The following is a 12,356-nucleotide window of genomic DNA, read 5'->3' as shown; positions in this document are numbered from 1 at the left end:
GTCACTGTCTGCAATGGAGAAAACGGCACAGTCCTCCTCACCACCAGCATTGTTGGGTTCATTTGGCCTCCAGAATCTGACAATCAGACACAGCATTAATCTGTCATCATCACATGTTTACAAAACAAGAACTCAAATTAAACCAGTTCACAGCAGCTATTAAGGGTCTTTACTATATACATACAGTGTCAGTTCTGTAGAAGAACATCTTCATAAACTCTGAGAGAAAATTGTGGTTTTACTTTAAATATAAATGGAACACAACAAGATAATGAATAGAAATATTAAAAATGATGTATAATATTCACATCAACTACTTTCTGTGTCATGACATACTCATCAGTCAGTGGTTGGCCGTCCACCCACTTCCATGTGTTTTCTGTGTCTTCATCAGTCAGACCAATCCAGAAACTGCTCTCCTTCTTTTGGTCAACGAGGAACATCTGGAAAAAAAAACAAGAATAAAAAAGTCTCTCTCTCTCTCTCTCTCTCTCTCTCTCTCTCTCTCTGTCTCTGTCTCCCCTCACTCTATATATATATAGATATATTCTCACCTGTTCCACTCTGCTGTTTATGATCACCTGCAGTCCTGTCTGCTCTCACTCCAGTTCTTCTTCTCAGAGGAGAAAAAGTAAAAGCTGCTTCTGTTCTTCTTCCATTCTTTAAAACAGCTTTTCTCTACAACAGAGCAATGAGAACAAACATATATTAGAAGCATGAATTAGTATTTTTGCAGATTAACTGTGAGAATGATGTTTTACTCACCAAGCTTTACTAAATGATCATATTTGGTTTGTAAGATGTTTATTTCTTCAGTCAACTTGTTGTTTATCTGCTCTCTCTCCTCAGTCAGATTCTGGTAGCTGCTCTTTAGCTGGTCTCTTTCTTCAGTCAGGTTTCTGATGCTGGATAAGACGGTCTCTCTCCCTGCAGTGAGGTTTACATTCAAAGCAATGATGGTTGTGTCCTAATGTTTATTCATATTAATATCCACATTTAAAAAGAATTACCTTTCTTATATTACAGCATTTGTATTCCACAGATCTGTATTTGAAAGATGAAATATTTGTGTTTGAGACTGAAATACTCACAGTTCATGTACAGCACTATGTTGGTGGTCAGCAGGAGAACAAACAGCAGCCCCACACACACCACAGCCAGTCTGGAGCTTCTGCTTCCTCTTCTAACAACTGATAAAGAAAACATTCACTTACTTATTCATTCAGTTCTCATTGTGAGCACACTTAGAAATAATGCAGACGTCTCTGTTTGAGTTACTTTACCTGTACTCTGCTGTGTCCTCGTCTCCGTCTGTGTGTTTGATGTCTTGTGTTTCTGTGCTGGGATCCAGAGCTCCAACAGCATCTTCACTGAAATAAATGACCACTGTCATCTCCTCTTTGTCCATCTTACACAGCTTAAAGCTGCCCACACGAGCATACATTCCCTCCACCATTGTCTTTGTGACATACCATATCTAAACCACAGCCTTCTTTACTACACAAACTGCCATGGGAACTCAAGTGGCGTGGCCATTCAAAGAGGCTCTCAGGAATTTCCACACCCCCATCGTAAATAGGTTCTCCTTCTAGTTTAAAAGGTGTTCTATGTTGTTTCTGCTTTATTGTACTATGTGTGGGTTATGTAGTGTAGTACTGTACATCATAAAGTGAAGTTGTATGGCTATTGGTGAGCCATCCCACTATGCCCTCTCACTGAGCAGCGTTAGGTGGTGGTTCCCCCCTGCTAACTGTTCAATAAAAGAGCACTTGCCTGCATGTGCAATGTCTTCTGTGTCCCACTTTACTGCACAGAGGGAGACCCTCTTGTCCAGTATTAAAAACCTCATCAAAGAAGGAGACGTGCTGCATTACCAGCTTTCTGTTTTATTATTTCTGCAGTGTTTTTTTTTTAATATTTGCACACACTCACACACATTATATCTTAAAACAGCAATATTTTTACATACAATAGGCTTTGAATGTTAAGAGATTTTTTTGTTTTTAAAAGCACTATCACAACTAACAAAAAAATTAAATGAGTAATTGCACACATTTTCTAAAAGCAAAAAAAAAACAAAAAAACATCTGTATAATGACTGTTGGCTCTTATTTAGAACTAAATTTATGAATTAAAGCCCTGCATTCTATAACATTCAGTTCAACAGCTTCCAAAGTATCTGATTATGCCCATATTAGCAGTGAAAATCTAAAGGTGTTTAGTTGAAGTATTCAGGTGGAAGTTTGTCAGATTGAATTCACACATCCAGTTTTCTCTCCCTGAGCAGGATAGATCGTTCCATGTTTCCTGACCGTCTTCAGCTGTAGTGGTGAAAACAGCACAGTCCTCCTCACCACCACCACCATTGTTGGGTTCACCCTTCTTCCAGAATCTGACGATCAGACACAGCATTAATCTGTAATCATCACATGTTTACAAAACAAGAACTCAAATTAAACCAGTTCACAGCAGCTACTGAGGGTCTTTACTCTGTACATACAGTGTCAGTGCTGTACAAGAACAGCTTCATAAACTCTGAGAGTAAATCGTAGCTTTACTTTAAATATAAATAGAATACAGCAAGATAATGCACATAAGTATTAAAAAGTATGTATAATATTGACATCAACTACTTTTTTTTGTATTTTGACATACCTACTAATCAGTGGTTCACCGTCCACCCACTTCCATGTGTTTTCTGTGTCTTCATCAGTCAGACCAATCCAGAAACTGCTCTCTTTCTTTTGGTCAATGAGGAACATCTGTGAAACAAATTACATAAATAATAAATAATAATCATTAATAAAAAAAAAGATCAACCCCCACCTGCTCCTCTCTGCTGTTTATGATCACCAGATCTGCTCCTCTCTCTCTGCAGTCCTGTCTGCTCTCATTCCAGCTCTTCTTCTCAGTGGAGAAAAAGTAAAAGCTGCTTCCAAAAGTCTTCAGTTGTATAAACCAGCTTTTCTCTACAACAGAACAATGAGAACAAACATATTTTAGAAGCATGAATTAATATTTGTGCAGATTAACTGTGAGGATGATGTTTCACTCACCAATCAGCTTCACTAAATGATCATATTTGGTCTGTAAGATGTGATCGTCCTCAGTCAGATTCTGGTAGCTGCTCTTTAGCTGGTCTCTTTCTTCAGTCAGGTTTCTGATACTGGATAAGAGAGTTTCTCTCCCTGCAGTGAGGTTTACAATGATGGTTTGGTCTCTAATATCTACATTCAGAAAGAATTACAGAAACACTCACAGTACATGTACAGCACTATGTTGGTGGTCAGCAGGAGAACACACAGCAGCCCCACACACACCACAGCCAGTCTGGAACATCTGATTCCGGTTCTAACACCTGATAAAGAGTGAACTGACTTAGAAGAAGTTTTCGTTGTGAACACAGTTTTCATTGTGAACACACTGAGAGCTTCTGCACTGAGAGTTACTCTACCTGTCTGCTGAGTTGTTGTCTCCCTCTGTGTGTTGGTCTCCTGAGCTCTAACAGCGTCTGCACTCATATAAATCTCCACCGTCTTCTCCACTCTCTCTCCTCTGTCTGCTTCACTCAGCTCAACACTGCTCACATTATTATAGATTCCCTCTGCCATTCTCTCTCTCTCTCTCTCTCTCTCTCTCTCTCTCTGTTTTCCTCTAAACCTACTACTAAACCTTCAGTACAGAGACTGCAGTGTTCACTGGAGTTCACCAGTGAAGAAGTGGCTAGACAGGAAATGATGTCAGATGAGCTTTTGACCACAGAGGTGTGAAAACAGGCCTAAAATATATCTGTGCTGTCTTTGCTATACACATCAGCTCAGAGATGACCATTGTAAACCATTGTATGTGTGAGACAGAGAGACCGTGAGAGACAGAGGCCTATATATATGCAGTGCTGAGGAAAAGCCAGAGACCATATGTCTGTTGTTTAATTTCAAGTCAAATCAGTCATTAAGTACAAGTCAGTCGTTTTTCAGCTGTGAGAAAAAAGCAGAAACACAGGAAATTTTTCAGAAGCCTCAACAACTTAATATATATTGTGTTATATATATTGACACCTCCAAAGTTCAGTCTTAGAAGTTTGTTGCATTTTCTGTTTCTCACTATCCAAGTTATCCAAATCACAGTCAGTGATGCTGAGGTCTGGATTCTGGAGTGGTCACTTCCATTGTTCTGAGAGCACCAGCAGCTTTATTTCGTTAGGACGTGGTGTTCTTTTTTCAGAGTTGTCTTCTCACGGTGGAAGGATGGACAGAAACACCTGTGGATTTTTTTAGATCTGAAGCAGCTGGATTTTCTGCTCTCTCTTTAAGTGCTGTTTATCTGATGAGGACAGATTTGGTGGTCTTCCAGGTCTTGTATGCTTGTTAAGAGTCCCATTTTCTCTGTATCATTTAAAAATGCAAAATGTTGGAAACTCCTGTTTTTTCATTTTTTTTTCTTTTGCCTTAGTATAAATGGATTATGGCATTTAAGCAAAAATATGAATGAATGACTAAGTTGTGTTTCACTTGACTGTAAATTAAATATATGAAGGATGGTCTATGACTTTTACATCGCAGCTGCATGCAGAGGCATTTCTAAACATTTGTGGGTTCTAAGTGAAATCCTACTTGGAAGTCCCGTTGTATTATTTTGTATGGAAAAATGAAAATCAATTAATGCTTAAATCTAATAAATGTAAAGGATAGTGCTAAAATTATTAATGATATGAATGGGAAACAGACTTCTTAAACAAACATTCTTCCTAAATAAAGAAACAGTCTTTTCAAATGACCTTTTTTTTTTGGAGACAGTCATAAATGTTATAATTCATTGCTTCAGAACCCAGTGGCAGCATGCTTTACACCACTCCAGCCAACTCTTGGCATTGCATATAGTGATCTTAGGCGTGTGTGTAGCTGTTCAGCCATAGAAGACCTTCTCATGAAGCTCCTGATGCACAGTTCTTGCTGATGTTGCTCCCAGAGGCAGTTTGGAACTCTGTATTGAGTGACTCAAAAGAGGACAGGGGGATTTTTACACGCTTCAGTACTCAGCAGCCCCTCTCTGTGAGTTTGCTCATGGCTGAGCTGTTGTTGTTCCTAGACACTTGCATGTCACAATCATAGCACTCACAGTTGACTGAGGCTGTTCTAGTAAGGCAGAACTTTTACAAACAAACTCGTCAAAAAAGAACAAAAAAGTCACTGAGCTCTTCAGTATGACCCATTCTACTGCCAGGAGATGACATGGCTACATGCTGGATTGTATACAGCTGTTAGCCATGGGTGTGGCTGAAACATGTGAACTCAATAAATAGGTGGGTTGTCCACATACTTTTGACCACATAGTGTATAACAGACCTTACAGACTCAACAAACCTCACTAGTGATCAAGTATAACTATGTTTAGTCTTGTTGCGTACATATATACGTACCTATGTACATCATCTGGTGGTTTTTATGGGCATGGGCCACTAGGTGGCCGGTGCAAGCAATTATGAGAAAATCTAAACATTTGTCACTGTTTTACGAACAATCATAATCCAGACTGTTTAAATGAAGACTTGATATCTGTATCTCCAAAAACTCCAAAGAACACCTTCAGATCCTATTAGAAAACCATCATATGCATCTGAAATCGATCACAAATTAAACTATTAGGAACCTTTACACTGTGATATCAACCCATCATTACAAAAACCAAAACGAACCAACAGTACATTTAACAACAGTAACATTTCATGTTTTTTTATTTAAGCAGGGTGAAATTGATCACAGGCTACTCAAACACATAAGAAAGTAATATTTCTAGCTTTTTTTAACATAATGACATTTTATTTGTTTTCTGGGTGGGCTGTCATTGTATTATGGTCAGTCAAATCATCCATTTTCCGTAAAGCTTTGCCTACTTTTCTTAGCCCTCTAATCACTGCTTAGCGGCCATTGCTATCCACCTTTGCCTCAAGCCTTCAGTATGTCATTAACATGCCAGTTGTTAAATTTGAAGCTCCAGTTTTCTAAGTTCTAACTTACAATGCTCTTTTGCCACAAGAGCTGACTTAGGCTTTGTGCAAATGTCTAAGCAAACATCTAATATTACTTCAGTGCATTGATTCATCAGCGATAAAACATAAATAGAGTATAAACATTTTTCATGCTTACTGTGGCAGTATGCTTTAGCTTAGGATGATTAAGTTTAGGTTTTTAAGCTTGTTTCATTTGCTGTGTTTTTACTGCATCTTTGTACATGTCAGCTGTTTAATTTTAACTTATGTCCTCTTCATTGTGTAAAAGTGCCTGTGGTGAGCAGACGAATGCTTTATAGTCTTTAAAATGAAGGGTGTTGCAGTGCTGTTTGTGTTTATGTGAATCAACTTTCCGATTGATTGCTATTGTTTTGAATCATCACAGGGGTGAAAGTGTTGGAATACATAGGGTAATGACTGCAAAGCTGCCAGAAACAGGCTATAGCTTGATATTATGCTAATATGCCACAATGTCATTTTGGGAAATTAAATGTACCAAGTTGACCTACTCACTTTTTCACAGGCCTAGCTGGTATTTTATTCCTGCCTCTGACACTGGACTACAACAAAGAGTAAAGAAACTCGGCTGGGATAGGATTTAAATATATCATATAAAATCATGATCTCTGGCTATCAGACTTAGTAGGCTAACGATTTCTTACAGTGCTTTTATGATCAAGATTTGAGCAAAAGTGAGTTTTTTTCACCTGGTTCCTGAAGAGTAAAGCAGAAAAAAACTGCTAGTCATTGCTGATGTAACATGATGAGTATTTCCTAAATATTTGCTCAAATATATAATCATATATAATAATATAAATGCCTGCAATTTTGTAAAACAAATGCACATATTTGGAAATATAATTATATGGTGGAGATTCCAGCTAAAAAAGCTGCTCAGTTTTCCATTTGAAGTTACACTTGCACCTGACTGAATGAAGAAAATGTTTTGTTGTTGTTGCACAGTCTTCTTTTACGTAGTTGTAGGAAGCAAATGAAAAAAAAAAAAACAGTTTCTCTAAATGACACTTGTTGAAACATCAGCAAATATTTTCCATTCTCCATTCATCTAACAGCCATTAGGACCATGAAGACTTGAAGAGGATCTATATGAACATAGAGAAGCAAGCAAGCAAGCAAGTAAAGTTTATTTATATAGCGCTTTTTACAACAGGTGTTGTCACAAAGCAGCTTTACAAGGAAATCAGCATTACAGAAAGAAATCCGGGTCCAAGCCCCCATGAGCAAACCAGAGGCGACAGTGGCAAGGAAAAACTCCCTAAGAGAAACAGGAAGAAACCTTGAGAGGAACCAAGACTCAGAAGGGGAACCCATCTAGTCGACACCGGAGAGTAAAGTATTATAGTACAAAAACGGAGAAAACAGGTGGAGCAAATGATTAATTTGATTGGTTTAGTTCATGCAGCAGCAGCGGCAGCAGCATCAGCATCAGTGGGGTCAGGTTGTGAGGGTGAGGTTTGCACGGCGAGCAGTGGCACCCGATCAAGGCAGAAGAGGCAGCAGCACAGGATGGGCACCTGTTCAACTCAGCAAAGAAAAGAAAGAAAGGAAAAACACACAGAGAGTCAGTTCTATAATGGGTGATTGATTAATTTGATTAGTTCAAATGATTAATTTTGATTAGTTCATGTAGCAACAGCAGTAGCATCAGTGGGGTCAGGTTGTGAGGGTGAGGTTTGCACGGCGTTGTACAGCAGGAGGCTCAATGGTGGTAAGCCGGTCCAGAGGGCTGGCGAGCAGTGGCACCCGATCAAGGCAGAAGAGGCTGCAGCATCAGACGCACAGGATGGGCAGCTGTTCAACTCGGCAAAGAAAAGAAAGGAAAACACACAGAGAGTCAGTTCTGTAATAGGGTGACTGACAGAACTGAGAGTCAGTTCTGTAATGGGTGTCAGTTCTGTAATGGGCGACTGATCACAGATTAAAGTGTTAGCAGAGCAGCGGAGACTCTGGCAGGTACAGAACTGACAGGGAAAACTAATTACCAAAGGCTTGACTATACAAGTTAGTTTTTCAGCCTAGACTTAAAGACTGAGGCTGTGTCTGAGTCCCGAACATTAACAGGAAGATTATTCCAAAGCCGGGGGGCTTTGTATGAGAAAGCTCTCCCCCCTAACGTTACTTTATTAGTTCTAGGTACTAATAGTAAGCCAGCACCTTGTGATCTAAGTAGGCATGATGGTTCATAGTGAGAGAGAAGTTCACTCAGGTACTGAGGGGCGAGTCCGTTTAGAGCTTTATAGGTCAGTAAGAGAATTTTATAATCAATCTGAAATTTAACTGGTAACCAGTGTAGGGTTGATAAAACTGGGCTGATATGGTCAAACTTTCTAGTTCTAGTAAGAACTCTGGCTGCAGTGTTCTGGACTAGCTGAAGCTTGTTAAGGCTTTTGCTGTGACATCCAGACAGCAGGACATTACAGTAATCTAACCTTGAAGTAATAAATGCATGAACTAACTTTTCTGCATCCTGTAGAGATAATGCATTTCTCAATTTAGCAATATTGTGGAGATGCAGGAAGGCTGTTCTAGTAATATTAGTTATATGTGCGTCGAAGGACAGATCAGGGTCTATAATGACACCAAGGTTTTTTACAGGTGAGCTTGATGCAACTGAGAAACTGTTAAGTTTAAGTGTTAAAGTAGACAGTTTGTTTCTAGCCGCTTTCGGACCAAGAAGTAGAACCTCTGTTTTATCCAAGTTTAGAAGGAGAAAGTTACTCGACATCCAGTCTTTTATGTCTTTTATACAGTCCTCAATCTTACTAAGTTTAATTTTAACATCCGGGTTGATTGCTAAATATAACTGAGTGTCATCGGCCTAACAGTGGAAATTTATGCCATGTTTACTGATAATGGTGCCCAGTGGTAGCATATATAATGTGAATAATACAGGTCCTAAAACAGAGCTTTGTGGAACACCATACTTTACTTTTGCGAGGGCAGATGATTCACTGTTTATATTAACAAACTGATAGCGATCATTGAGGTAGGACCTGAACCAGGAAAGAGCTATTCCTGTTACTCCTACAAGGTTTTCTAGTCTGTCTAGTAAGATAGCGTGGTCTATTGTGTCAAATGCCGCACTAAGATCGAGGAGGACTAACAAGGACACATTTTCATTGTCAGAAAATAATAATAGATCATTTACAATTTTAACTAGTGCTGTCTCTGTACTATGATGTGGCCTAAAGCCAGATTGGAATTTTTCATGGATTTGATTCCTATGCAAATAGGAACTTAATTGTTTTGCTACAACTTTCTTAGATATTAAGGGGAGATTCGAGATGGGTCTATAATTTGAACAGGCTTAGTTATTTCTGGCAAAATTTCTATGAGTAAACCTGTAGGAATTGGATCTAACATACAAGTAGATGATTTTGCGGAAGAAACTATTTTAACTAGTTCATTTTCTTGGAGTAAGGTAAATGATTTCAGCCTCTCTGCGAGGATTATAGTATTCTCAAGATTGAGGCTGGCATTATAAGGCAGCAGGTTTGTAGAGTTTAATTGTGTATTCTGAATTTTCTGCCCAATTTTTTCAATTTTATCACTAAAGAAGTTCATAAAATCATTGCTGCTATAGGCTGATGGCATCTGGGGTTCATTAACTGTTTTGTTCTCTGTTAGTTTAGAGATTGTGCTGAAAAGTAATCTAGGATTATTCTTTTTGTTTTCTATGAGAGAGGAGAGATAGGCTGAGCGTGCTGTAGCAAGTGCTCTTCTATAGTCTATAAGGCTCTCCTTCCAGGCGGACTGGAACACTTCTAGCTTAGTGAGGCGCCATTTTCGCTCAAGTTGTCTGGTGGTCTGTTTTAAAGCCCGAGTGTGGTCATTATACCAAGGGGCGATTTTTTTCTGCCTTACTATTTTACTTTTTAATGGAGCCACACTATCTAGAGTAGATCGAAAATTTTCCTCTAAGAGCTTGGTCATAATATCTAACTCAGTAGGATCAGATGAGCAGCTGACAGAAGCTGATAATTGAGGAAGGTTTCAGATAAAGCTACCAGCTGTGGAGGGAGTTATTGTCCTCTTGACACAATAACATGGTGATGAACGCATATTACCGCTAAAGTGAATTTCCTATGAGATTCAGTAATGATTGGAGACTGCTGTGCTCTGGGGGAGAATGGCTAAGTTATCTATGTCAAGTCAAGTCAAATTTATTTATATAGCAACTTTTACAACAGATGTTGTCACAAAGCAGCTTTACAGAGAATCCGGGTCCACACCCCCTCACTGCAAGCCTTGGCGACAGTGGCAAGGAAAAACTCCCTCAACAGGAGGAAGAAACCTTAAGAGGAACCGGACTCAAAAGGGGAACCCATCCTCCTCTGGTCGACACCAGATAACAGCACAGACACAAAACAGTATAAGTGGACGTCTACACCGAAGGTCGGTATTAAGTCTAGAGTGTGGTTGTGGTAGTGTGTGGGCCCCTTTATGATTTGGGTGAAACCTATGGAGTCTATAATAGATGTAAATGCCTTGCTTAGTGCATCTTGAGGATTGTCAAAGTGGATATTAAAATCTCCCACAACTATTATTTTTATTTGAAAGCGTTATTAGACTTGATAGAAACTCATGGGAATTCTTTTAAGAACTGAGAATACGGCCCTGGTGGCCTGTAAACTGTAATTTTGTAGTTTATTTGTTCCTTGATCACTTATATTAAGAAAAAGAACTTCAAAAGAAGAGAATTTATAGCCTACTTTCTGGCTCACGCCTAAAGCTCCGTGAGAGAACAGATCCCAGACGACTAGGGTGGAGGCCATCCCTCCGGTAGAGCGGGGGCTGTTCCCAAAACGAGGTCCGGTTGTCCACGTAGCCCAAGCCCTTGATGGCGCACCAGCCGCGGAGCCAGGACTGCAGCGCGAAGAGCCTGCTGAACCGCTCGGATGCCCTCCTGTAGGTGGGAAGCGGTCCGGAGATGACGATCCTGGCGTCCCGTCTTCTTCCTGGCGGTGTCCAGCAGCGTCTGGTAGTGCTCCTTCAGGACCTCACTACGGCGGTCACTACATGGATCACCACGGTCCCGAAGGCGTTGCGTCTGCTGAAAGCCGAGGGGAGGCGCCGGGCTATGTCTAAGACACGGAGCACCTGGAAAACACGAAAGAGTAGCATGGCTGTTTATTCCTTTTACTTTTAGAACTACCGATAACGTAAACGGAGTCCTGTGTAGAGGGACGAGGCACTGGGGCGGGTGACGAGGCCCGGGACGTAGGTGAGGGCGTAGGCGGTGAACTGAGAGCGGCGAAACGGTTGCAAGAACATTTTGGCTTGGTGATTGTTTCTCACACCACTAACAGCCACAAAAACTATTAGATATTTCCTAATTTTTGGCATGATTTCTGTTAGATTCAGTGCTTGTGATTATTTTGTTGGCATATCTTTGGTTTGTTTTTATTTCATGTTAATGAAAATGTTTAGGAAACCTTTATATTGTCAGGCTACAGCTTTAGAAACAGTTTTTTTGGGGATTCTAAAAAATAAATAATTGCCACTAATGTGAACACACTACTGTCTGCAATGACAGACGTCACAGATGGTATGAAATCGGCTGCAGGTAACACTTTTACCAGAAGGGGGCAGCATTGCTGTAAAACGCTGCTTATTGTGATCATTCTAATCTGTACACGGTCCTGACATTCTGCCACACGAACCATTTCATATTGCAGTGGACTATTTATTATAACTTGCGTGCAGAGAAAGCTTAGAATTATAGCTTGTTACCCTTCTAAAATGGAATAAAAAGCACTTTGGTAGTCATACTAAAATAAAGGTGTGTTTAAAGACTGTATGGATGGATGGATGGGCGTCAAAGCAGCAGGTGAAGTGAGTGAAGGAACCTCTGATACTAGACGTATTAGAGTCGAACGACTCTTTTGGAATCGACTCTCCAACAGTGATGGACATTGAGGCTCTCTTCAGTGAGTCAGATAAATTGGTTCGGCTCACATAGAAGACTCGGCTCTTTCGGCTCCCAAACGGTTCTTGGCACTTTTAGCAATATTATTTATTTCATTTTCAGCAAATCTGAGTTCATCTACATTTTAATTAATTAATGAACAAAACTTGGCTACACTAATAAATAATCTAAAAGGGTGAATTTTGAGAGGCAGGGGACAGGAATGGAGGTTAAATGTGGGCAAATACATAAAGCAGTCACAAACAAAGGCAGGTCAAAAATCTGAAGAACTGATGAGGCACAATTGGTAATACAGCTAAGAGCAAAACCAGAGCCAAGTTAACAACAACAGGCATTGGGGATAATGAGGGTACTGACCCAATGTACCATAACCAGGTCCAGGAGGGGGTCCTAAAA

The 12,356-nt window shown here is 39.9% G+C and overlaps 1 protein-coding gene across 1 annotated transcript; it reads right to left on the bottom strand.

Annotated features, from left to right (window-relative positions):
- Nucleotides 1–58: 58 nt before the first annotated feature.
- LOC118801811 (C-type lectin domain family 4 member F-like) lies at nucleotides 59–3,649 on the bottom strand. The gene is made up of 7 exons (XM_036562184.1): nucleotides 3,455–3,649; nucleotides 3,260–3,358; nucleotides 3,057–3,227; nucleotides 2,827–2,969; nucleotides 2,720–2,737; nucleotides 318–419; nucleotides 59–76 (listed from the first exon to the last, which is right to left on the bottom strand). Exons 1-7 carry the CDS (start codon nucleotides 3,609–3,611, stop codon nucleotides 59–61), a joined length of 708 nt encoding a protein of 235 aa, XP_036418077.1. The 5' UTR covers nucleotides 3,612–3,649.
- Nucleotides 3,650–12,356: the final 8,707 nt, after the last annotated feature.

The sequence above is a fragment of the Colossoma macropomum genome, unplaced genomic scaffold (assembly GCF_904425465.1).
Source record: "Colossoma macropomum unplaced genomic scaffold, Colossoma_macropomum, whole genome shotgun sequence".
NCBI lineage: Eukaryota > Metazoa > Chordata > Actinopteri > Characiformes > Serrasalmidae > Colossoma > Colossoma macropomum.
Note: the sequence above shows the minus strand (reverse complement) of the source record. Positions and strands in the feature narration are given on the sequence as shown.

What these genes read in the sequence shown, in the direction of transcription:
- LOC118801811 (XM_036562184.1), bottom strand. Translation starts at nt 3,611, where the DNA reads ATGGCAGAGGGAATCTATAATAATGTGAGCAGTGTTGAGCTGAGTGAA. An exon ending in GACAACAACTCAGCAGACAG is followed by an intron (nt 3,359 to 3,454) that starts GTAGAGTAACTC and finishes ACTCTTTATCAG; the next exon opens with GTGTTAGAACCGGAATCAGA. An exon ending in TCATTTAGTGAAGCTGATTG is followed by an intron (nt 2,970 to 3,056) that starts GTGAGTGAAACA and finishes GTTCTGTTGTAG; the next exon opens with AGAAAAGCTGGTTTATACAA.